General features: G+C 35.9%; 1 protein-coding gene across 3 annotated transcripts in view; it reads left to right on the forward strand.

Annotated features, from left to right (window-relative positions):
- EHF (ETS homologous factor) overlaps positions 1–27,192 on the forward strand; it is a 402,661-nt gene that overhangs the window by 285,521 nt on the left and 89,948 nt on the right. For all 3 annotated transcript variants that reach the window (XM_044082637.1, XM_044082638.1, XM_044082639.1), the window contains 2 exons: positions 9,515–9,574; positions 13,891–13,953. In XM_044082637.1, the coding sequence (XP_043938572.1) occupies positions 9,515–9,574; positions 13,891–13,953 (123 nt within the window). The remainder of the gene's footprint in view (positions 1–9,514; positions 9,575–13,890; positions 13,954–27,192) is intronic.

Raw genomic sequence — 27,192 nt, forward strand, 5'->3', positions numbered from 1 at the left:
TGGGTGTCTATGCTGACAGATAGGGGTAGACTTGTAAAGTATGGCTATGCCACCATCCTTTCTGGTGGTACGGTCTAGTCAAAACATACCATACCCTGGTGGCAGAATCTCGTGGTCCTTGGTGGCAGGCTTTAGCCATGTATCTGTTAGGCATAATATATCTGGGGAATGAACAGCTAAGAGGGCATGCAGGTGCTGAGTTTTGTTATTTATGCTCTTAATGTTTAGATGGCAGACCAGCAGTGAGTTAGAAGGTCTATTTGTTGGAGCTATGGTGGTAGGGGATATAATAGGGGGATTAGGGCCAACAGGTGGGGATGGACCAGGGTTTGAGTAGATGTTGCCATCCTTTGTGAGGTTGTAGCGTATCCTGAGTATGAGTTTTAAGATTCTGAATAAAGTTTTCTAATAGTGTCTAGTTTTAGGGCTAATGTAATTAGGTCTAGTAAGATTGTAGTATTTAGGGGTTAAGGAGGTAAGCATGAGGGAGGTGAGTAAAGGTGCATTATTATCTGTTGTAGATGGGATGGATGTTTGGAATTTAGGGTAGTGGAAATCTGGGTGATCCTGACATTTGTAGGCAGTTAGGAGATATGGGATGAGTAAAAGGGGTAGAAGTAGAGTTAATAAGACAATTTTGGGTGATAGCATACCTACTGAATGAGACTTGAAACTTAGGCAAAAGGAATAGTAGAGCTGGAGGACTTATCTATATATATGGTCTATATCAGAAAATAGAAGTTTCAAAACTTCGAATCTGATCTGGTTGACACCATATGATCAAAGTCTTGAAACTTCGAACCTTTTAACGGAGATCTCCGTACAGTGCGGAAAGGGAAGAGTTCCCTTTTCTGCACTGTAGGGCAATCTCGGAGTTGGTATATTTAAGTGGGGGGGGTGCAGGGGTGCTTGCCTCCCTGCTTAGAGCATTTAAATGGTTTGTTTTTGTAGGTTGTGTTTTATTACATTTTCAATGTTTCAAGACTTTGATTATATGGCTTCGATCATATCAGATTTGAAGTTTTGAAACTTTGATAATGTAATATATATATATATATTTTTTTTTTTTTTTTTTAATATTTTTTAAAACAATTTTTAAAGAGGTTTTATAAAAAGTCACACACCTGCTCATGTATGTTTTTTTCCAAATGAAAAGCTATTTGTTAAACATTAACTGGTTATTATTGGGTGATTTAATTTAACATGTTACTTTGAACTTTTTATTTTTTTAACTGATTTTTGCTATTACTGATTAGTTCTGATGAAATCCAACTACTTATTACATGGACAAAAGCACTTATCTGTTCTGTAAACAATCAAAGAAGTATGTAGAGCCATTTCAGATTTCCTTGCTGCAGTTTGTAGTAGGCCATTCATTATTTCCTGGTTTATTAGTTTCTAGTTTGTCTAGCTGCTTTGTTATAGAACTGAGTAAGTTAGAACTATAGTTTTTAGAGTTTTGATTGTTTTGTGGTTTTCTGTGTTAATCATGAAAAAGGGGGCTTTGTAAGTATCAGGGGTTATTTCATTGGAAAGCTGTGAGCTAGATCTTGGAGGATCAGTTATAGTTGCGGCAATCTCATTAACATCTTTCCTGAGCAGGCAACGGGAGGTGGACATTGTTAGATGATTTTAAGAAAAGTGACTTTAGCAGAGTTAGTAGTTATTCTGCTACTGTTAAGTAGTGATTTGACAGAGTTTCATACAGAAGGCTCTACTTCAAATAACCAAATGTTATCTCTACTGTGAAGGAGTGCTTCAATTGTTGTTAGCCAGAGACAGTTATGCCATTTAGCCACCATTTGATGGCATGAAAAAGTCCCTAAAGAAATGCAGCCTCCTTGAAAAACAGATTTTTTTCATTTATTTTCAGTCTGCTGTTGTGACAGAGAATAACTATAAAACTGACTGTTATACTTATTTGTCTTAGTAGAGACTTATAAAGAGAAACAAGTATATTTTAACAAGTACACGTCCCTAGTGCGTTTGATTATAAGTACAAAAATTGTTTCTGCTGCAACAAAGAAAAGTCATCTATAAATGTGGTCAGCCATAAAAACTTTAACAGTTGCTTTAACTTCAAAGAAGTAAAGGCCAAAGGACTGAAGCCTGTGGTACACAGTTAGTGACTGGTCAATTGGAGGAGGTAGAGCAGCCCACCCTAATTTCTTTGGCTCTGTTTGTGACCCAGTTTGCTATCCAATGAGTTTCATAGGGATTTACATTTTGCTGAGAGACTTTACCTACAACACTTGAGTGCGGGATGGTGTTGAATAGTTTTGTAAGGTCTAGGTATGCAGTGCATACAGATTTACCCTCATCCATTGCTTCAATAGTCTTCTCAAAGAAGTTGACCAGGTTAAGTAGGCAGGATATGCCCCTGAAACATCCAAACTGCCTTGGGTTGAGTTTGCAAGTTACCTATATCCTAATGTATTAATTCCATAATGATCCTTTCCACTGCCATGCAGATGACACTGATCAATTTTATGGGTTTATTATTACCTGGGTCAGCTGACATCCTGCATTTGCGCAAGGGAAGAACTGTTGTCATACATCCAGCATGAAGCCTTTTGGAGGCTGTTATTGAAAAACTTCTGTGGGGGTCTGACAAGTCATGTTTCAGGCTAACCAGTAGGCAGACTTGTATTTTTTTCCTGCCCCAGAAGTATTGTTCTTGGCCTTAGATAGTGCATTGAGGACTATTCCTTGGGAGCTTTGAGGGGGAGTGCAGTTGCAGATATGTGATCTGGGAATATAGGAAGTGCGATTGGGTGAAGTTTGAGCTACGTTTGTCTGCTAGTCTGGTGGTTATGTCCTCTGAGTCCCAGTATGTGATATCCTATAATTTTCACTCTGTACAGTGCTAAACATTGCTTCTGAGATTTCTAACACAGTTAAAGTAAGCTTTTGTAGTTATCCTTCATCCGGGTGGCTATTTTACCTCTTATCTGGTTTTGGTTGTTTTGATCAGTTCCAGAGTTCCTTGTTAAGTTTAGCAAGAATGTTATCACCATCTTACGAATAAAATGTATTTTTACATGCAATGAGTTTTTTTTCTTTTTATTATAAAGCTTGTTTGTATTATGGTTCCACCATAGGGTTATATACAAGCTTTTCTTGTTTTTCAAACTGCCTTGATATCCTAAGTAATTTTATTCACACATTGGTGCTTTCTATATTTTAAATTCTAACACATCCTGCACCATCTGTACCCTCCCTACCCCACTCCTACCATATCACAGGTCTTCTTAAAAATTTCCACTATTCTACCTGGCATAAATGGTACCATAACACATCTCTACATATCTCCTTCATGTCCTACCAGCTTTTTTAATTAAAAAATATAGAAAGAATATTAATAATAAAATAACTCTACACACATCTAATAGTACAAGAATCTCTTCAATGTGCTTGCCACTTCTTACAGATTAGTTGATTGTTTTTTTCCTTACAGTCAACTGTGGTCTGGACCAGCCTGCTAAGGTCTGGCTCACTCCACTCCCCTACACTGCCCCCAAATTCCACCCACCCCCACTACTCCTACACTTATACTTACATAACCTCCACCCTACCTACCCTCTACCACTCACAACCTCCTTCCAATCTCCCTGATAAACCAGTCACTACCATGATTACCCTTACAACTCACTCCTCATCCCTATACCTACTCCATCCCTTTTTTCCTCACGCAATAAGTAGCTCACTCAATACTACCTCCCAAGCATGTACCACTAACCCACAATAATATTCTTAAACCACATTAACCTCCATATTAATAATACTTACACACAAAACATCAATTCCACAACTTACCCCAAAAATAGTTATCTCCACTGACACATATGTCTCCATCCACCAAATACACAATCACAGCTTCCAGAATCTCTCCCCTCAGCTATTTCCATACAATTTACCCTATAACTTAGTCCCTTAACTTCTAGACTGTACACACAGCATACCCAATCTCATACCACTTACAGCCACCCCCTCTAACAAAATGAACAAAATTTACTCCTATATAACCTCTCTACTATCACAGTGTGGTGACATCCACCCTAACCATGGTCCCACCACTAATCATCCTTACTAATCTCTCCATAAAAATGACTTTGTGACCCTCAAAGTCAAAAGCATAAGTAACAAAATATCCCCCCTTCATATCTGGACAGATCAGTGCAAGCCCAACATACTAGCTATCACTGAAACCTGTTTAAAGCCTAACATTTCAGACTCTGAATTTCTACCTCCCAGCTACAGCTTGCTCAGGTCTGATAGAACCCAAGGAAATGCAAAGGCTTAGCATTACTCTGCTCTGACAACCTTAATATCACACCACACATAAATGATATCCCTACTTTTTTCCTCAGCAGAACTGCTGATATCCTTCCTAAACGTTAACAATACAAAGAGAATCTACATAATTGTTCTCTACATCCCCAAGATAATAACACCCCCTATTCTAGAAGACATACACTTCTGGACCACCCAAAAATTTCAAACTGAAACTATCATTTTAGGATACACCAACATAGACTGGCAAACTATCACATCCCAGATAAACACTAACAGCATCAACCTGTATGTTTTTTCTAGTAATCTCCAGCCCTACTAGGTACAACAAACTATACCCTCAACACTCCAACTTAAACTTGATCCTGGTATCACACCCTTCTAACTTTACCAATGCTGGTACGTATCCAAACACCCTTAGTGACGACCTACCTGCCTTTGCATTCGAGTAAACACTCACCTCAAAAAACTCACACCCTAAAATCAGTTCATAATCTCTCTAAGTTCTCTAATGACAGATTTAATGACATTCTAGGCAAAATAAACTGGTCTCCACTAAAGGTACTGCCACTAGAAGAGGTAGTGCACTACTTTAATAACTGCTTCCTAAAACTACTAGATACCCTAGCTCCAGTTCAAACCAAGAGAACCAGAAACAATCCCATGCCCTGGCTAACTAAGGAATGTAAAAATCTAATGAAAAAAGGAATGCAGCCTGGACTGTACAGAAACAAAGAAATAAAGAAAAAGATCTAATTACTTTTAAGCAGCTATGTAACCACGCTAAAAAAATAGTTTCCAAAGACAAACAGATCTACTATAGTCAGCTACAGCAGAAGCACAAAACTAATCCAAAACAATTCTGGTCCAGTATAGCAACTATACTCCACCCCAGAAGAAAAAAGGAATCCAAGGTTTCACTAAATGCCCCTCCCTCTCAAATTGCTGAAGACTTTAACATCCACTTCATAAAATCAATAACTGATCTTATCACTAAAACCTCCAATTCCTGCCACTTATCCTCTTTATCTAACCCTAATACTCTCCATTCACCTGACCTAGACCCTTCTCACACTCCTTACCCCCATTGCATAGAACCACCTTCTGAGAACCATCCCACTTTCACTCTTCAATCAATATCTACAAGTCTCATAAAAAGATTATTGCACAAACAGAAACCCTGCTCTACCTCCGCTGACAACATCCCACCTGCATACCTAAAATTAGCAACTGACTCCATAGCATATCAATCAACATCTTGATCAATCAATCCATATCTGAGTCCAAAGCACCCAGTATCGGGAAAAATCCCATATCATCACCATTCACAAAGGAGGTAACTCAACAGAACCTACAAACTTTCGACCCATAGCCATACTATTCCCCATCTCTGAGTTACTGGAAAAATGTATTCATCTTCAACTCATGAATAACATACAGCATAACAAACAACCTCCTTACAAACACACAACATGGTTTTCATTATGGCCACAGCACAACTACAGCCCTCCTAACCTTCATCAACTTTGTAAACAGAGCTAGAGACTCAGGTTGCTATGTATCTGCACTATTTCTTGACCTCTCAAAAACATTCGATACTGTGTCTCACTCCTTAGTCTTGAACAAGCTCGCTAACCTAGAAATTACCCCCCCTACACTAAATTGGTTACACAGTTACTTACACAATCAAAAACAATCTGTAAAATGGTCAAATATTATCTCCCCTGTTCTAGCAAATCCCAATGGAGTCCCACAGGGATCCATCCTAGGACCCCTACTTTTTATATTTTTACTAATGACCTTTGTACAGTATCTACTAGTGGAAGACTCATCCAATATGCTGATGATTCCACAATAATCTGTACATTTCTTACACTATCCCAGCTTCTCTCCAATACTCAACAAAGTTTCTCTGCTATTGGGTCCTGGCTTACCAACTGCCCACTATTCCTCAACCCCCCCCCAAAAAAAGCAAATTGCTTCTTTTTCAGCCAAATAATTGTACTACTAATCTAAATAGCTTCAAAATTCTCTATGCTGATAACACCACACCAATTTACTGGGTGTGGTCATAGACAATCACCTTCAGTTTGACCTTCACATTCAACAAAACATAAAGAAAACCCACCAGAAACTTGGCACACTTTACAGAAACAAACACACATTAACCTCTTCTTCCAAAACCACCCTTGTAAAACTCTTCTTCTACCCTCCCTGCTTTACGGTGCTCCAATACTATAATAAAGTAGCCAAGTTTGCCACCAACCCTAGAACTAGAACCCACCACTGCTTGTCACTAAAAAAACTAAACTGGCTAGAATTCCACAACTACCTGATATATACCCAACTTCTAGCACTCTACAACATGATCTACAAAACCCTAGCCTGCCCAGCACTAAAAACATCATTACACCTTACAACCCTAACAGAACACTTACTTCTGCAGGTAAAGAGCTTTACTCGATATACAAACCCTCTAAGACAGCTGGACTCTGCAGGTAAAGAGCTTTACTCGATATACAAACCCTCTAAGACAGCTGGACTCTGCAGGTAAAGAGCTTTACTCTATATACAAACCCTCTAAGACAGCTGGACTCTGCACCTCTAAGACAGCTGGACTCTGCAGGTAAAAGAGCTACTCGATATACAACCCGCAGGTAAAGAGCTTTACTATATAAAACCCCTCTAAGACAGCTGGACTTTTACTCGATATACAAACCCTCTAAGACAGCTGGACTCTGCAGGTAAAGAGCTTTACTCGATATACAAACCCTCTAAGACAGCTGGACTCTGCAGGTAAAGAGCTTTACTCGATATACAAACCCTCTAAGACAGCTGGACAAAGCCTCTACTGCTGCTATTTTTCAAAAGCATGGAACTCTCTTCCATTTACTGTGAGAACTACTACTACTAACCTACCTGCTTTTAAAACTACTGAAAATACACGTTCAGCTCTGTGCCCCTGCTCTGATCCGGGCTAATCTCTTCTCCATATCAGACCAGACAGCAACTCTCATTCATGTTCTGTCCATCTGTAGTGCATTCACTCTGTATCATTTACTTGCTTATCTATACCAATTATTTCAGTACTTACCATCTGACTCATACCTGCTTACTTGTAATTCAGGTAATGTGCTGCTATCTGTATAAAGTCTTATTTTTAACATCTCTGTATGTTATTGTAACTCATGCTATTTTTATGTTATTTGAATAAAGTTTGTAGCTGTCTGTATCTAAATGGGGCTTTTCTGCCCAGGCCTCCACTGAAAATGGGTTCTTTTCTGATCTAGTTGGACATTCCCAGTAAACAAATATCAAATAAATAAATATTTTTAAATTTGGTGTTGTATTTACCTCTGAGGAGGAAAGATGTATCTATGCAGATAGTTAAATGTGCATAGAATTTGGTGATAAACAATTCCACATAAGCAGTGGGGTCACAGTGATGGACTGGGCTTTTGGCTTTATGTCAATGCTCAATTTCAGAAGGCTACCCTTGGGATAATCTCTGAATAGTGAGCTACTGAAGGATGCTTCTGTGTCATATGTGTACTTGTAATGTTGTTCATCCCAATTTCCCCTTCATAATTAGTGGCATTGTGAATGGCAACTGGATAACCCTACATGATGCTAATAATGTAAATAAAGAATTCCAACGTGGAAATTGCATGAGTACTGAGTACATCAAGGAAACAAATTAAAAGAATAATGTTATGCAATCTAATATTCTAAGATTATAACAATAATGGCTAGTTACTTTTTTTACATATTCTTTTTAAATGTATTTACTCACTTTAGTGGGTGTCTAAGGCTCATTACCTTCATATAGGCACAGAAGAGATTTTAACAAGTGATGGCTAATAATATGTTTTCCTTTATAAAAACATCATGAAATATTCATTATGCAAATATGTATGGGGGAGCACACAACATAAATGAGAGGATAGGAATGAATATAATAGCTACCAGCAATGATGTTTAACTATCTAAACCACTGAGTTTAGCAGTAAAGTTTTTTGCAGTAGCAGTAGTTGTAATAGTAAAATAAGTATTAGTGGTGGTGGTAGAAGTAGTAGTAGAAATAGTAGATAGCAATAGTAGTAGAAGTATTAGTAGTGGTGGTGGTAGTGTAGTAATAATAACAGTGGTAGAGGTATGAGTAGTGGTGGTGGTAACTGAAGTAATAGTACTAGACATATTAGTAATGGTGGTGTTAATAGTAGTAGCAACAATAGCAGAAGTATTTCTAGTGGTGGTGGTAGTAGTAGTAATAACAGTAGCAGAAGTATGAGTAGTGGTGATAGCAGTAGTAGAAATAGAAGTACTAGTAGTGGTGGTAGTAGTAATAGTAGTAGCAGAAGTATTAGTAGTGGTGGTGGTGGTAGTAGTAGTATTTGTGGTGGTAGTAGCAGTAGTAATGATTATAGTAGAAGTATTAGTAGTGCTGGTGGTAGTAGTAGCAGAAGTATTAGTAATGGTGGTGGTAATAACAGTTATTAGTAATGGTGGTGGTAATAACAGTAGCAGAAGTATGAGTAGTGGTGATAGTAGTAGTAGAAATAGAAGTACTAGTAGTGGTGGTGATAGCAATAGTAGTAGCAGAAGTATTAGTACTGGTGGTGGTGGTAGTAGTAGTATTCGTGGTGATAAGAGCAGTAGTAATGATAATAGTAGAAGTATTAGCAGTGCTGGTGGTAGTAGTAGCAGAAGTATTAGTAATGGTGGTGGTAATAACTGTAGCAGTAGCAGTAGTAAGAGTTGTTGAAGTATTAGCAGTTGTGGTGGTGATAGCTGTAGACGTAGCAGTACTAGTAGTGCTGGATACTGAAGCATATAGAATTTAAAACAAGTATATGAAATGTCATCTAATATGTTTCAACAACCCTAATTAAACTTAAATAAACATCCATCTTTAGAATTTCATCAGAAGAAAGTACAGATTTTTCATGAAGTACTGCAAGATCACATATGACAAAACCTTTTTTTCTATACTGATACTACATATTCCTCAGCATCTGCAACAACATCATTTAAAAAACTATGCAACATGGTTATCCACATCAGTAGAAATAATATGTTTATATCTGTGTAACAGTACTACCTAAATGCCTTGCAACAAATTACACTTGGAATATAATATATACATAATAATATGAAAGTTGTCTTAAAAAATAAAACAATCCTCCTATTGTCTTTCCTGACATGTCAGTTTCTTATTTAGGTCACGGCACAATGGATATGTTTCAGCCCACGCCAGTAACTGTTAAAACAGAAGCAACTGGTAAGTTTCCATGTTGTTTTCTTACCAATGATATTAAAATATGTGCATCCTAAAAATCACTGCCTGCTACAACAAATTATTATTTTTTTTATTTCAGAAGTTACAGAGGTTATTCTAGACTGTATTTCACAGCGAGTTTAAAACCACTTATCTGTGTTTGTCAAGCATTTCAGATAGATCAGAAAATAAAGAATTTGCAATACAGGGTGAACTTTAGAATATATCCTTTCAAAGGTTTGAAAGATAAGTGATGCATTACTAAATAGTGATATTATCAACTGATTTGTAACTAGAAATCATGAACTTTGATGAAAAGTCACCTGTTAAACAAATCATGGACATAAATGACAAACTGTGTACTAAAAAATAATCCCTAGGATTCAGAAAAACCTAAAGCGCTACACAATCACAATTACAACAGGCTCAAGTGATTAAGAAACTGCTACAGCACTACAATAGTATGAATATACCAGCCTATAGTGCAAACATTGGTCTTACTGGCATAGCCACAAGCAAGTGCATCAGCCCAGGGGTATAGTTAATGCTAATTAGGCAAGTGCTCTACCTCAGAAATATCAGCAGCATCTGAATAGCACATTAGAGTGATTCATAGAAAACGTTTACCACGCTATTTGGGAAGAGAAGAAGAAAAGATCTACACTGCCTATTAACAGTGTGTGCCCATTCACTTCAGTGTAAATATCAGGGCCATTAGCACCATGGGAGGTAAGTACTGGGAACCCATCTGTGTGTGTGTGTGTGTGTGTGTGTGTGTGTGTGTGTGTGTGTGTGTGTGTGTGTGTGTGTGTGTGTGTGAGCATGCTCGTGAGCATTATGTGGATGCATGATTGCTACCATACTGTCTGGATATGTATGTATGGGTGTGTGCACATATTTTTGATGGTTCATAGGTTCATAGGTGTGTACTAGGCTAATGGCCCTGGAGCCTTTACAAACCTAGCCCATAGGATTACCCTCACATCATGCCACCCAATGTTAGTTCCCAGTGCCTCTGTCGAGTAGAGCCACTGGAGTGATCCCGGGGTGAATTTTCTATTTCCCATCCACTCATCAAGGTTTCTCTTGAAGAAGGCCAGTGAGGTGCTCTGTTTGACATGTATGGGAAATCTATTCCATAGCAAGGGTAGTCTCTGGGTTATGAACCTGTCCCTCCAGCATGTTCTGTTGATTGTGGTAATGATGTTGAGGTCACTGGAGCGTGTGGTGCTGAGGGATTGGGATTTCTTTAGATGCAGCATTTCTAACAGAACTGGATTAGACATGGCTTTGTATGTCAAGCATAGATCACCTCTAAGTAGGCAATATATGACAGAGAATAGCTGGAGTTTTTTGAGTGTGTCCATATAGGACAAGTATTTTAGGCCTAGGATCCTCTTTGTGAGGTACTTTTGCAGCCTCTCCAGTTGTTGCAGGTGTCAAGTAAGGTACATGCCAAATGAGGCATTGTACTCAATGATTGGCCTAATGAGGGAAGAGTATAGGGAAACAATGACCTCTTTCTTCCTGGATGCAAAACCCTTAGTAATGAGATGTGCCACATAGAAGGTCTTTCTGACCACAGTGGCAACGGGGTGATCAAAAGAGAGGCTGCTGTCAACCTGTGTTCCCAGCTCTCTTATAACACCTTCTGTGTTCAGTGGACTACCATCGATGTGGTAATTCATGGGAACCAGGTCCTTCCCAAAGGGGATGACGACACATTTTTTGGCATTGAGCTTAAGGCCATGGTTCTGACACCAGTCGTTGGTCTCAGTGAGGCCTTTCAGTAGGAAGTCAACATCACTTGGGGAGTTAATAATAGCTCCCAACTTGCAATCATCTGCAAACTTTGTCAGCCAGAGACCCTTTGTGTTGGCCTGGACTTCAGAGAAGTAGATACCAAACAGGAGAGGACCCAGAACCGAACCCTGTGGGACTCCACTCATGACTGGTTGACAGTCTGACTTGGAGTCCACTACTTTCACACTGTGAGTTCTATCTGTGAGCCACCCACCTAGTAATATTGCCTATGCAACCAGGTTTATTGTAAGGGTAATTGATCATTTGTTTGTATAAAAGGTTTAGTTAATTAATGGATTTTATTCTGAAGAAGTTTCTTTGGGGATGAAAGCGACAATAAAGTTGTTTATTCACTAAAGTGTGATTTACTGTTCCTGGTGGTCCTAGTTCTATCTGCTCAGTGGATTTTTATCAGTTTGCCTATGCAGCTGTGTTGTTTAGGCTGGCAGAACAACACTAACATAGTTAGGTCATTAGCTGCACTAATGTTCAATTCAGACATATAAGGAGCCACTAATGAGATGTTGCTCACCATGGCCTTATCTTGTCACCGAATTGGTACTGGGTATTGTGGAATTGCCTATATGGTGCTGGTATCATATTTTGTGACTCCTGCTCACTAATTTTAAAACCTTAGAAGCATCCTATCCCATATTTTTAAAATGACAAGAAAGAATTTGTGTTCTGCAGCCTTTACTGCTGCTTAATTGTTTATATGATCAAAATTATGATTTATGGGACATCTAACAGAGATGCAGCAGACATGAAACTAAAAAACAGTGTTTGCTTAAATATAGTCCTAGGTAGCTCGTGGTATTTTGTCATTCTTTTGTTTGTTAGAAATAATTATTTTCCTTTATCATGGTTTTCATTCAGGCTATCACTGGATGAGAAGGTTGTTCTTTAAAAAAAAACCTCTAAAATGCATCTCAGAGCATCTAGAAAATCTAGAAATCTCTTGGCTTCTGGGGCGGCCTAGCTGTCCCCAGACATCTAGCTTAATAAAATAATTTCCACTGCAATACTTGTAGTGCATCTTGGTTAGTTAAGATACAGTGGAAGGAGGCAGGAAAAATATAACTTGAAATATAAGACTCACTTTCTGTTTCTGATCATGTGTTTATTCAGGTAATGACTGGATGAAACAGATGTTTAAAAAAACTCTAAAAATGTGTCTCACAGCATCTTAAAATCCAATGGCTTAATACAGTAATTTCCACTGCTATTACACTATAGTTTTGTATCAGAACAAGTCCAGTTATATTGAGAAAAGTGCTCAATAAACAAACTTTTTCTTGTGGTTTTCTGGATTGGCCATTTGGGATTTTTTTTTTTAATTACAGTCATGATTCAGGTTGATAAGAAAGCTATTGTTAGGGGTGGGGACACTTGTCCCCAATATAAAGCCATTAAGGAATGAGCTCAATCTAAAACATTTTGGCAAAAGATGGCAGCTCAAAATAGGTCATCAAAGCAAAAGGATGGCCTGGTTTGTGGCTTTGTGGCTCTAGAGTAACAATTTCTTTGGCCATCTGTTTGTGGTTGGACATGCTACAAGCGGGGGCATAAGGATAGCTTGCAAGCATAGTTGGCCTTAGGCATAGGCCAACTAGGTGGCCGCCTAAGGCGCCAGCCTCTCATATTTATTTGGTGTAAGTAGACCAGGATGGGGGCACCAGGTGGTGTGGTGGTGGTGCTGTGGAGACCTTTTGCCTAGGGCACCAGTTGACCTAAGGCCGCTCCTGCTTCCAAGTGCTGTATGATGATCTGTTGGGTTCTGGGTATATACAGATGAGGTTCTGGAGTTTCTTCCCTATGGCTAATGGTTGTTTTTCAGGGACAATTTGGAATCATGATACTTTTAAAGATTATTTTTCTTTGCTTTTGCATCTCTTATTATTGAAATTTTAGTACCAGTTTGTTTCTGTTGCTATATGGAATATGCGTGAAATGTTTCAATAAAAAGTTTTTACTTTCAAAAGAAAAAGAAACAGATGAGGTGTTTAGTAGAACTGAAGAGCTACAGCTATTCAAGCAGGATAGATAAAGTGCTTCCTAAGTGCACCACTGTTTTTCTATGCTTGTATGCTCTACCAATGTCAGGTTGTAATTCATTTTATAGAATAACAGCTCAGACTTTTGGGTGTGAGTTTTCTGGCTATTAGCCTTTTGTATGCACTTATTCTGAAGGGAATGACAAGCACCTTTTCTGATGAAGTAGATTTCTACAGATTATTAACTACCTGTGTTTATTCATTGCTCATTATAAACATATCTGTATGTATATGGGGGAATGGTCAGAACATATGACCACTCTTAACTTGCTTTATGTTTAATTTGTTTAGAACAATGATTTCACAAGAATAAAAAAATATTTGCGCAAATACCCATATGTTACATAGTTCTAAATGCTGTTTGTTGCAAGAATATCATTTGTTGCACTGAGTTTTGCCAACTGGTAAAACTGTAGTATAGATGTTGAAAAAATGCATAATGACACTGTTTCCATCCTACAGATCCCTCACCTATTATGTCGGCATGGAAAGAAGAGAACTGTTTATATGACAACAGATTTAACGGTATGTTAACTATAAGTTGTAGAAATGAATGCAATATGTTATATTTAATCAACTATTTCTAACACATCATTATCTGCCATACCAAAGATTCTTATCAAACATTTTCTGATATATATTAACATTTTAAACTTTCTAAAAAATAGTTTATTTAAAACAAGAGCAATGATTTTTTTTTTTACTCATAACCTGATAAAACACGGTTAGAGTAAATGTGACAGACACTGAAAAAACAGTGAGCGATATGTAATATTAGAGAATGAGAAACCTGTATATTAAACCCTGACTGAAGAATGAATATTCTCCAGCAAGGTGTTCATGCACAGGTAATACCAGCTGAAAAAGAAGTTCACAGCTTCACAGCATCATATTAAATGGCATGAAGCTCAGACACTTAAAAATCAAATGGGTGCAATTTGTTATACTTGCTAAGCGTAGCTTTGCTGTTTAGAGAGTATAAAATTTAATTCAGAACTAAATAAAATATACTTTCTGTGCTTGTGTGTGCATGTGTGCTTGCATATGTGAGTATATGTATGAGAGTGTAAGAAGAGTGACTGAGAGAGAGAGAGAAAGAGTGTCAAGAGGCAGTGCTGACGGCAATAGGCAGCCCATGATCATTGGTTCATCAAAAGTTAAGTGTTATGAAACTCTTAATGTCTGGCATTAAACAAATCAAACCAAAAAATATGGACAGCAAAAGTAGCAAAACTATGGACATGAGGGGTGAGAACGATGAGTCGACTTAAAATGCGCGTGCATGAAGCATCAAAATCAGGGACAAGTGAAGGCAGTTCCAATGCTCGCCTTTTTTTTTTTTTGTCTTTCATTTGCTCACAATGATACATCTGAGGATGCATCCCCACAACAAAGTGACAGAATATTTCTGGGTGTGCGTTATATGCACAATAACACACACCCTAGTCTTCACTTAATAATAGGTGCATGTTATTTTTTATCCATGGCATGTTCACCAGAATTATTTTTGTAATGACAAGGAAGTCAAATTACATTAAAAAGGTGCTGGGAGTTTTTTTTTTCATAGTTTGAACTTCCCCTTTAGTTCTATTGCAGATAAGAAGGGAAAATATATTTGTTGCCAATAGTCCTTAAGTGTCTCCTTGGTTGTGCAATCGTATGGAGTCAGTATACTTGGTTTGAGGGAGTGTTAGCATCCGGTGTGATCTTCATTAAAGCTATACTGTCCTAACAAGTTGTGCAGTTTCAGTAATTTTGTTTCATTTTTAATGGATTCTTTCCTATTCCTATTAGCTTTAACATCATAGCATAATATCGTAATAATTACCAACTTCAACAGCGGGCGATAGAGAATGTCGCTATGAATTGTGCAGTATTGTCTGTGAAAGTAAAGCACGGTTTGATAAATTTTACTGGTACTGGGTAAATCCTGCATCACCCAAGGCTGAACAGAGATTGTTAATGTTGTGCATGAGTTTCTGTAAAAAGTAGCATCTTAACTTTTAAAAATAGTCCTAATGTATAATGGATCTTGCTTCTGCATTTCTCTGTGCACTTTAGAGATTATATAGTGCATACCTCTCAAATTCGTAGCACAAGAACTATGGACAAAGATTAACATAATTGGGGCACAAACGCCCAAAATAGGGACAGATTTTAAATATTGTATTATAAATATAGAAAGGTGCTAAAATAACACAATTTGTGTTAGTATGCCTTTTCTCAAATATATGAAGTCTAAAATTCAAATGTATCTCATTATTAAGTGACTTCAATCCTGAGTGATTTGCTAGAAAACCACAATTATCATGAGAAGAGACCAAAAATATAAGGCAAAATGCTGGACATTCTGCAAAAATCTGGAAAGCTGAGAGGTGTGAAACTGTGACGTCTTTGTTGCATACTACATATCCACAAATCACTATACATGCTGTTGGATATGTAGAACATTAAGTTGATTTGCTACCACTGAAACTTAGCTTGCTGTGGAACTGAAACTGCATGTTTTAATGCTTTTGATTTTGAATGTCTAGGTCAGTACAGTACACTGTGGAGCAGTAATGTCTAGATGGTAGTGTAAAGTCCATGCATTATTTTGTTTTTTGTTATTGTTGGTGACTTAATACTTGTGTTATAATGGTAGTAAGTTTGAATTAATTTTTATTCTAAGGTAATCAGATGTTTTTGCTGTGTTGACTATATTTGGCAAACTGCTAACAAAACTCTGTTTAGTCAATTAAGTTGTCACATCAAATCTGATTATTTTTAGAAGAAGCAAATAATAATACTTTGTTGCCTATGCTGGATATATGCCTCTTGCAACTTCATTTTGTTCAGTCTTCTATCACTGTGCTCAGTACCCACTGCCGATACAGTGTAGGACAATCTACCCAAATAGTGTAGGATCATCTGCCCAAATAGCATAGGACCATCTGCCCAAATAGGGTAGGATCATAAGTCGGTACTGCATATAGTAAATTAGTTAATCCATTTAAGTCATAGAGTGAACTTTTCAATTGCTCCAAAACATGATATAACAAATGATGAGTTAGGCAAAACTTGGAGACAACTTCCTTTACCCAGCTATTAAATCAAAGCACTTGCATGCTTTGAAATGTTTGGTGATATCTCTTTCCTAGTGACAAGCAAAGCTAAGAGCTCTACCACCTCCCCACAACAAATGTTAAAAAGTATTCTTTCCTTGAAGCTCCTCAAACCCCAAAAGTCATCTCTCAGATTTTTCTGGCTGTCCTTTTATCAGTAGAAACATAATAAATTCCCTTTTAAGACATCAACAGACAATGATGTCTACTTTGAAGTAGTTTCATAACCTCCTCGCTTGCTTTTACTGTTTGACAATCAAACTTGAGCATTGGGAGACTCATTTTTTACTTAAAATTAGATTCATCATCTCATCTTTTTAGATGATTCAATGCCACAATGTCTGTCTTCCGATGAGTTCAAGAAATAAACAAACAAAAAAATAAATAAATAATAAGACTCAGGGGAGGACATGAGTGATCTCAATGATTTCATTTCCTACCATTGCAGACTATTGGTTTTCGTAATTATCAGTGAGGAAACCATACTGGAGAACCTGAAAAACTCAATAACAGATTCAAAAACAGAGTATATTGTATTTTAGAGGATTATGAGAAGTGTTACTTTTATATGGAAGAGATTATCAAAAACCTCTTAAAAGATGAAACTGAATAAAGGATGGTTCTCAAATGGTCATAGAGTATAGTTTATCAATATTTTGTAAAATTTTGAAATACTGTTTCCCATGTCAAAGTCATTATATATGATTTCATATATGTATTTCATAAATTTAGGTATTTCTTTAAATGAAGAATTGTTAATTATTCTACTTACATCATGTGAATATGACAGAATACTCTGTAAAGTTAGCCAGTCCTGTTGTGGAATTTTGTATGTTGTTTTTATTACTTGCATATCTAAAACTTTTAGTTCTTTGATACATTGGAGTCAACAAACAAATCCTTTCTGTTCCCAGGAATTAATAATTTCTCTATATATTTTATGTGGAAAGTTCTTTGTGGCTATAAATGGTCTTAAAAGATCAAACCAAATGTTTAAATCTATATTTGCATTAATAATTTTCTTAAATGAGTCAATGTAATAATTAATCATACGTTTCAGTGGGTTTAGTTATGTTATATTGCATACTAATACATATGTGCCATGGCAAATTCTTTTTATGTGTTATTTCAAATTTTTTGTAAATCAAATTCATTTATTGATATTACAGTTAGTAATTCTTTCCAATTTGCAGAGTAATTTGGAATTATCCAATCTGAGATTGGTTTAGATATTGATGCTTTTATATATGTTTCTAGATCAGGAAAGTTTAATTCTCCATTTCCATGGTCTGATATGATGTATTAAAGCTATTCTGTTTCTTTTGGGAAACCATAAATATTTTATTAGGCATGAATTTATTTATTTAAATATATTCCGTTCTGGTAACAGTTGCATTGCCAAGGCTACATACAGGATCTTGGGCAGTAAAACCATTTTATTAACTGTAGTCTATAGTCAAATGCTAATATTATTTTGTTCCATTTTACATAAAGATTTTAATTGTATTGATGATATTATTGCAGTTTTTTTATTATAAGGTAGATTCTTGTTTCCCTGTAATGTGACCCCCCCTTAGTCTGCAGTTCTTTTTTTTTATTTAAAAATAAGAATTTTGATTTTGATTTATTGAAATGGAGTCCAGAAGTCATGTGAAATTTGTCACTTAATATATCTAATTCTTCTAATGTCTCTTTTGTATGAGATAATGTTAGTAATATGTCATCAGGAAATAACATTACTTTAGAATTGCATTGTATATAAACATCTATTCCTTTGATTTTTATATTGTTATGAATTGAATCTGCCAATATTTCAATAGCCAGAGCAAATAGAATCAGTGACATGGGGCATCCTTATTTAGTGCCTTTTGTTATATGTATAGATCAGGAGGATAAAAAGGACCTAACTTGACATACACTAAATTATTTGTATATATATTCTTTAGGAGATGAACAAAGGATGCAGGAAATTCAAATAGCATTAGGATTTTGAATAAATAGTCCCAGTTTAGGGAATCAAATGCTTTCTCTATATCTAAGCCAATTATGAGTGTTTATTTTCTTTATTAACATAATCTATAAGATAAATTATCATTTTAATATTGTCATGTGTGTGTCTATGATATATAAATCTAGTTTGATCATTATTTATTGTTTTGGATAGTGGTATTTTCATTCTGTAAGTTAATATTATCATAAATATCTTATAAGCATTATTTAATAATGATAAAGGTCTATATGAGGTACAGAGGTTTGGGATTTGTTTTCCTTTAGGATTGGTGTGATTAAGGAATATCTCCAAGAGGGTGCTATTAAAGCTTATGACTGAATTTCTAACAGAGTTTTATGGAAGAGGGATAGTATCTTTGAAGGAAAATGTTTATATATTTCCATAATTATCCCATCTATACCTGGAGCTTCATTATTTTTACCCTCTTTTATTGTATGTGTAATTTCTTTGTAGGATATGGGTGCTTGCAGATCTAGATTTAATTTTTCTGTTTTTTTTAATATTAGAACATTTTTTTCATCTAGATTTAATTGATCGATATGTATATTTTCTTTTTGGAAATATTCCATATAGTGATTTCTATAGGCATTAAGAATGTCCCTATATCTGAGACATGTTCCCCTTTCTTTTCATGGAAGATACTTTTAATGTTATTAGCTTTTTATTGTATTTTGATTCTTATGGATAAATTATGTAGATATTTGGGAGAAGTGGCCAAGATATTAATTTTTAGTTTTTCTAAAGCTAAACAAGTTTTATGTGTTAGAATTTTTGTTGTATTCATTGTTTAATACGTCTACTTTCTTTTTCATCTCCAAATGATTTTGATGGTTTTCAGCTTTTACTGACAAAAGTTTGGATTGTAGATCTATTTGCCATTCTCTGATTTTTTTTATACCAAGTTAGGGCTTTACCATATATGTAAGCTGTTAATGAGTCCCATATCATTATTTTATTTATCTCTGTGGTGTAATTAATATCTAAGAAGAACTGTAATTCAAATAACCAGGGTCTGAACTCTTTAATTTTAATTATATATGCTGGAATTCTGGAGTTAAAGATTAATGGTTTGTACCCATTTTGAAGTTTTAGTATCAATGAATTGTGGACTGAAAAGTAACAGGGAGTGATTAAGAAATTAATGATTTTAGAGTGTAAGTCATGGGTAGCAAATATTTTATCTATTCTAGTTTAGGTACCAAATCTGTGACCTTAATGGGAAAACAACAAAGATTTATCTTCTTTAAATTTGAAAGTATCTACAAGATGAAATGATTCTACCCACTTGTTTAAAGCTTTTGATACAGCAGTTGTATGCAGCAGTCTTTTATTTGTAATTTCAGAAATATCAGATATACAGTTAAAATCTCCTCCTAATATTAAGTTGCCTTTATAATTATTGGAAATTAAATCCAAGTGCTTTTTGACAGTTCCTGTTCCAATGCCTGGGAACCAGTATAGATTGGCTAGGGTCCATATTCTGTTATTATATTTAACTATTTGTAATGCTATAAGCCTTTCTTTATCTTCATACTTATAAATGATTTCTGGGTTAATTACATTTGTTTTTCATAAAATTATTACCCCTTGTGTCTTTGTATTATAAGTGGATCACGCCAATATCATATATTCCTTAGGATTCATTTGTAATTGTCATTTGTTTTGAAATGAGTTTCTTGAAGGAAGGCAATTTGTGCTTTGTTCAGTTTTAAATATTTCAGTAGATTTGATATCTTGCTAGGATTGTTTAAGCCATTGGTATTTAAAGATAATAAAGTTAAATCCATCTTAGGTTATTTAGACTACGTATTTTTTGTTTTATTGTGACTAGTAAACATTTTCCTCTGATAACTATAAAGTATATGTTTGAGCTTTTAAAGGAAATTGTCAGTTTTATACGTTGAGTGTTTACCAATAAAGTAATGTTTTGGTCAGGCATGTTTTTGTGAAATAACAAATTTAAATTAATAAATGTTAACAAAACTAAGATCCGCACTTGCCATGGAATGAAAATCATTCCTAATCTGATGGATAAACCTAAGTCCAGCAGATTATCGCTCATACCTTGACAATCCAGAACATCTGAGCTCCATAAATTGAATTATCATATGGAGAATATTTGTAATAGGAATAAGCAATATTTATATTATTTTGAACAGATATAGTACTATTGTAGATTAGACAGAATTCTAATACAATATAAATGTCTACTTATTGTATAAGCAATTAATATTTACATAAATGATAGATCATAAGCAATTAAATCATAGTAAAGTAGGATGTATCATATATAAAACCTCAGTAAAAGATTATAGCACACAGTTATTTAACATATTCACCCTTACTGATGAAGTCTTTCAAAACCTATTACTTAATATAAATAGATGGTAATAATATTTATATCTAATGTTTATAATACAATGTATTTTACTGGATATATCAGAAGTTATATTTCATTGTTTGCTAGTATTTAAGTAATCACTTTGTTTGTCACTAACTTACTTAAAGCATCAAGTTTGTTTTATGTGAACATTTAATTATCAGTGCATCCCTCTTCCCCCATTTCCTACACATAAGGATTTTCATATCTGTCATTTCTTATTATAAAATGAGTGAAATTATAGGTTAAAAACAACAAATTCACTTATTGTGATTAATGATTACAAGTTCCCTTTCTATATTCATAAATTGCCATTTTACGGCATATACTGAGTTTTTAGATTTAAATGGCAACGTTCTATTTTGTATAATCAGCAAAGGTTAAACTGAGTGATTATTGTCAATTATACAATGACTGGCAATTAGCATTACAAAATGTGTATGCTGATTGGCCAGTCCAACCAGCGTGCCCACTGTAAATCTGACATATAGTAATGGAAAAAGTTCGGGGGTCACCCGGATGTTTTCCATTAGTATATGTCCTGATTTTTTTTGTCTGTGTGAGCACAGGTAGCAACGGAGGAAGGAAGATCTCCGTTGCTATAATCTCGCTATGTTATTTGTTTAATACTCGCTATGTTAAACTCATTTAACATAGTGAGATAGCTTTAAAAAGGGAATGGAGATCTTCCTTTCTTCGTTGCTTTTTTTAAAGCTATCTCGCTATGGTAAACTCATTTAACATAGTAAGATAGCATTAAAAAATCAACAGAAATCTTCCTTTCTCCATTGCTTCCCCTAGACAGCTCTGATGTACTGTGTAAGCGTGGGAACACAAGTTCCATACGCATGCATAGTACATCAGAAAAAGCCCCAGGATATCAGAAAACTGTGGAAGGGCAACATGGGGGTATTATACAAAGACATTATTTAAGAAAAGTAAGTATTATTTTTCTTAAATAATGTAACTGTATAATAGCAATAACCCACGTCTGAGTGTGGGTAATGCTATATTTATCCACGGTTGTCTTTGTTTGGTCACTCGGGCTTCACCCTCATGACCAAACCACACCAACCATGGGTGAATCTAGCAATACCCACACCCAGACGTGGGTTATTGCTTAATTTAATACTATTTGTTCAGAATGTGATTATTACATTCTGTGACATTCTTAGTTCAGGCTTCTATTGTTTCCCATGAACAACTTTGTCAGTTTGATGTCATGTATAAAACGTTAGTTACCTTGGTTGTGTTATGTATAAAACATTAGTTACCTTGGTGACCGCTTAAGTATTATATTTGGTCAAGATGGGTTATAAAACTACAATTCAAGTTAAAGCAATTACAATGCTTGTTATGCATATTTACTTATATAAGAAAATCATCTTGCTTCCCCTTGATGTTCAATGTAGTGTATGTCATATATGACAAGTTAAGACAGTAGTGTTATTATACACAAGCTCATGTTATTAAATCCTGTCTTTAATATCTAAATTCAGCAAACTGCTTCATCTTATATGACAATTATATATTTTATGTCTAGATTTACTAAAATCATACATTACATAACTATTGTGTGTATGTGTTGTTTTTTGTTTTTTTTTTGTTGTTTTTTTTGGCTGTTGCTTAGTTATTTGAATGATTACAAGCTGTAATGCTTATTATTAACTCCTTCCAAGCATGTTTATACTGGTCTGTATTAGAACATCGAATGTTCTAACATCTACCCCTATTCAGTGAACGCTTGAAATAGCGAAGCTGCAGAACATCAAATATTTTCCTAGGGAAAGTATTAGGTGGGCCGTTTCTGCAGCTTCACTATTTCCTCGACTGTGATGTGAAGGTGACGGACCGTGTTAAGGTAAGTGTGCAAATGGACCGAGGTAAGGTGAGTGTGTGATAGGGACCTTAGGGATAGGGAGCAGGTAAGGTGAGTGTGTGATAGTTAGGGACCTTAGGGTTAGGGAGCAGGTAAGGTGAGTATGCGTTAGTTAGGGACCTTAGGGTTAGGGAGCAGGTAAGGTGAGTGTGCATTAGTTAGGGACCTTAGGGTTAGGAAGCACATAAGGTGAGTGCACGTTAGTTAGGGACCTTAGGGTTAGGGAGTGGGTAAGGTGAGTGTGCATTAGTTAGGGACCTTAGGGTTAGGGTTAGGTTAAGGTAAGTGGATAGCTAGTAGTGTATGTACGGTTTAGTGTAGGGTTTTGTGAAGTGTGTATGTGTGGGTTATGTATTTTGGTGTGCTGGTGCTGTGTGTGTGTTTTCTTGGAACAGTGAATTTTTTCCCTTGGAAAAAATTTGCTGTTCTGAGCATTCGAGTATGTCACATTTCGAGATTCCAAGGTCGAGCTTATGGTATTCGATAATGTGATATAGACCCGTTTATACAGTCTATAGGCTTTAAATTATGAGACCCTTCTAGTTTCTTATTTGTTATAAGTATATTTCCATCCTTACATACACACATATCAGTACTTCAACAATGCCCATCCTGTTTTGCCAGAATACCATTCACTAGTTCATGTGGTGTGTTTCCAGACTGTTCTTAAAATATACAAATCAATATTTGATTATGCAATTTTTCATAAGTTATGCTTTCTGTAAACTTCCTTCTTTCTGATGTGATGTCTGAACCTCCTTGCTCAAATACTGCATTTTTCTATGGTCATAAAGGACTCGACTAGTTCTCAGGTATTTACTTATACAATTAAGTTATATTACGATTTTAGGTATCATATTGTATTATGTAAACTATTTTCTCCTATAAATGTATTTGTAATTACTCTGGAGCTTTTCTCGCCAGGTCTCCAATGAAAATGAGCTCCTTGCTTAGCTAGACCAACCCAGTTAACAAATGTCAAATAAATAAATAAATATAATAAATTTTTTTTCAGAACACCTTTCAACAGGTGCTCTATAATAAGTAACTATACAAATTATTCAAAAGCCATTAACTATGCAAGATGTTTCCTAGTACATCACTCCAATTAACAACATACATCTCCATAGCTAATCATTCTCAAGCTTTCAGTGGTACTTTATATCTAGGAAGTTATAGTGAGAAAATTCCGTAAAGTTTTTGTATTTAGAAGTTCAGTCATCACATGTGCTTTCACACAACAGTGTGTTGTATCTCTTTATTTGTAAATTTATCTTGCAGAATTAATGTGGGTAGTCCTTTAATAAGACAGCTTGTCAATTCCAGCTTACTATATTTATTTCTGTATTTCTCTTGTGTAACTCTCCAGTTTAGGTTTAACCTTTTCTGATCCTTTGGGAGTTTCCCATGTCATATTGTATCCTGTTTCATACAACTAACTTTGTTCTACTCTTTGGTGCCTCCCTTTATTTTGGCAAGCACAACAATCTCACCCCACCCCCTATATTATCAGTAATACTACTAGTGTCCCTTTCACTTAATGTCCACAGCATTCTTGTCTTAGTTCATTTTTTTACTGCGCTGCCTCTTTGCCCCTCTCATTTCCTAACTGCATCCTCAGTATTTTTATCTTGTGAATGACCGTCACTCCCAAAAGTCTCCTGAGACTGCAGCTTGGTGTTTCACTGTCAGCATTCTGACTTGCCTTAGACTCCAACATCCAGCATTCGTGCTGTCCAGTACATTCCACCAGATGTGTGGTTTCTCCTATAACCACATGTGAACCTCCATTTGTCTTTCTGTTTCTACATTCTCATCCTATCCTGGTTCCCTCTGGCAGTGATCTAATCTAAAGCAAGGGGGCTCAAAATCCTGGCCTGCAGGCCAGATGCAATCCATGGACACTTTTAATCTAAGCTCATAAAGCTTTTACACACTCTTAGTTATTTAATTACTTTAAAAACATTCCAGTTTACAATCAAAACAGCATTGACAAATACTTGTCCATGGCTGGAAGCACTGCCTGTAGGTTGTGTGGATTGGTCCATTGTTTTGTTTCTGGTAGGAAAGTTGTTATTTTTAATGTATATTCTTTTTTACTCTGGATGAGTGCCCCTCCCCCAATACCCTGGGATTTTTTCAATTTTCCAGCTCCAGAAGGGAATGAAGGGAGTTAATGGGTGCTTTAGTATTATTATTATTATTATTATTATTATTATTATTATTATTATTATTATTATTATGTGCAGAGTAAAAACAAAATATAATCAGGATTATCGTCAGTTTCATGGGGTGGGTTTGTCCAATCTGCAGATGAGTGAAAAGAAAATCCATTTTAGCTGGACAGGTAGGAAATTGGAATCCTTGTTGCATGTAAGTGAAAAAGTATGTTTTGATGTGTTTTGGGAATTTTCCCCATAATACTTGATTACAGTTAAGAAAACAAAAAATAATGCATTATAATATAGTGGTAGTGATACGTAAATTAGTTAACTGTTTTAAAATATTGTAATAATTACATTTATAAGCCTAGCCCCAATTTTTGTGGGCTTCCCCCCCCCCTTAAATAAAAAAAAATACATTAGTTTGTTGTTGAACAGAGCCAGCGAGGTGCTCTGCCTCACATGGACCCGTTTTTTTCCCACAGCATAGGAGAGTCTCTGATAATAATCCCTCCCCTCAGCCACCCTATTTATATCGTAAGGTTAAGGTAGTGCTTGCTCTAGTGGTTTTGCCTTGTATGTCAGGCACATGTCACCTCTGAGCAGGCGCGTATCTCTGACTGAGAGCTGAGTTTTCTCTTCAATGGCTGGCAGCATATGACATTTTTTTTTGTCCTTATCCTTTTTTTTGAGAACTTTTGGGGCTCTCTCTTGCTGATGATGTGTGGTGAGATACAGATACATCGGGGATCATTTATGTAAGTGAAGAGTCTGATAGAGAAAGATGAAAGGAACAGGGACAATGTGAATCCCTGATGGAATCCCTTCTTGATCAGGTGGGTGGGCAATGTAGTTCTTCTTTCTAACCACTTTAGCAGTGTGAAAAGTGTCAACCTGGTCCCCCAGGTCCCTCCCCACCTGGTGCTTAATATAACCTGTGCTTGATGGTTGCACCTACTTACCAGCTTAGGGTGGGTGTTTTTTTTTGTTTTTGATTTATTTTTTTTGTTTAACTTCAGGCCATGGGCACTGGCCATGCCAGCTATCTCTTTCTGTTGAAGGATATCAGTGTAGTGTCGGATATCTTCTAGTGATGCACTTTTTGGTGAGTTTGGAGCGTTAATTGTGACCTTACTTTAAGTTGGATGTTACTATACCTGCCATCACTAAATTTATAGAAGTTAAATTGTTTTCAGGGAGTGAGGTCATTAAAATAGCAAAAAATAATAGAAACTGGAGTCAATTGTCCATCGATTAGTGTGTCCTTCAGTAACTGTTTGTAATTATGAGACACGATAGCTGGAGCTCCTGAAATAAAAGAAACTACATTTTTGAAAATAGTCTTTATGCATATTAAGTCTGAGAGACAGACCTTGGATTATTTGTCTTACTCTGAGATACAGTGATCTCTGAAGAATGTTGATATAAAGTGTGGATACGGAGGGAATAGAACCCTCACACTGAGTGATACTGGAAGTTTGCCTCCCTACAAAAATAAATAAATAAATAAATAATTTAAAAGGAGAATTGCAAGTTCACTGTACTTCACTGCACTTCTTTAGGTTCACTGATTATTTTTCGTAATTTCTGGACTTGCAGCTATGGGTCTGACAATTGCAGCAGGAAGTGGTGTTTCTGCAGGTACTTTGCCTGCTAGGGGTTGCTGAGGGGTTTCTTACACTAACAAAATTGTTGCTTATGCTTCTTGGAACGTTTGCGTAACTATGCATATTTCTGTTTCACAGAATTGGGGAACTTTTCATTAGCTGGCAATGGCTTCTAAAATTATTTTGTTGACCTACTTTCATTGTGCAACTGAAGGCTTATTATTATGGTACTGAATAGAGAGAGAGAAGGTTATCGGGTGGAACTGCTTGCCTTACAATGTTGTTTTGCGGCTAGAAACTAGTTTATTCATTGAACTTTCACCTGTGTGTGTATGATTGAGTTTTTTGTTTTGTGACCAGCCCTCACCTCTGTGTAGTCAAACTTTTGTGGCCTCCCAGTAATTTGTTTTAGACCCCTGCTTAAAAGTATAGAGGGTTGTAATTTCTACCCTTTAGTTTATTTTACCTTCTTTCTTTCTCTCTTTACATATGAATACAAGGGTTTAGTATATCATGCTGTTTTAATATGCAGTCTGAGCTCTTATAGCATAAACCATAGCAGAGTGTAGATACTGCAGGTTTTGTTCATAGAAGGTATGGTTATAAGTACAGAAATATACA

The sequence above is a fragment of the Protopterus annectens genome, chromosome 9.part0 (assembly GCF_019279795.1).
Source record: "Protopterus annectens isolate FY-2018-M chromosome 9.part0, PAN1.0, whole genome shotgun sequence".
Classification (NCBI taxonomy): Eukaryota; Metazoa; Chordata; order Ceratodontiformes; family Protopteridae; genus Protopterus; species Protopterus annectens.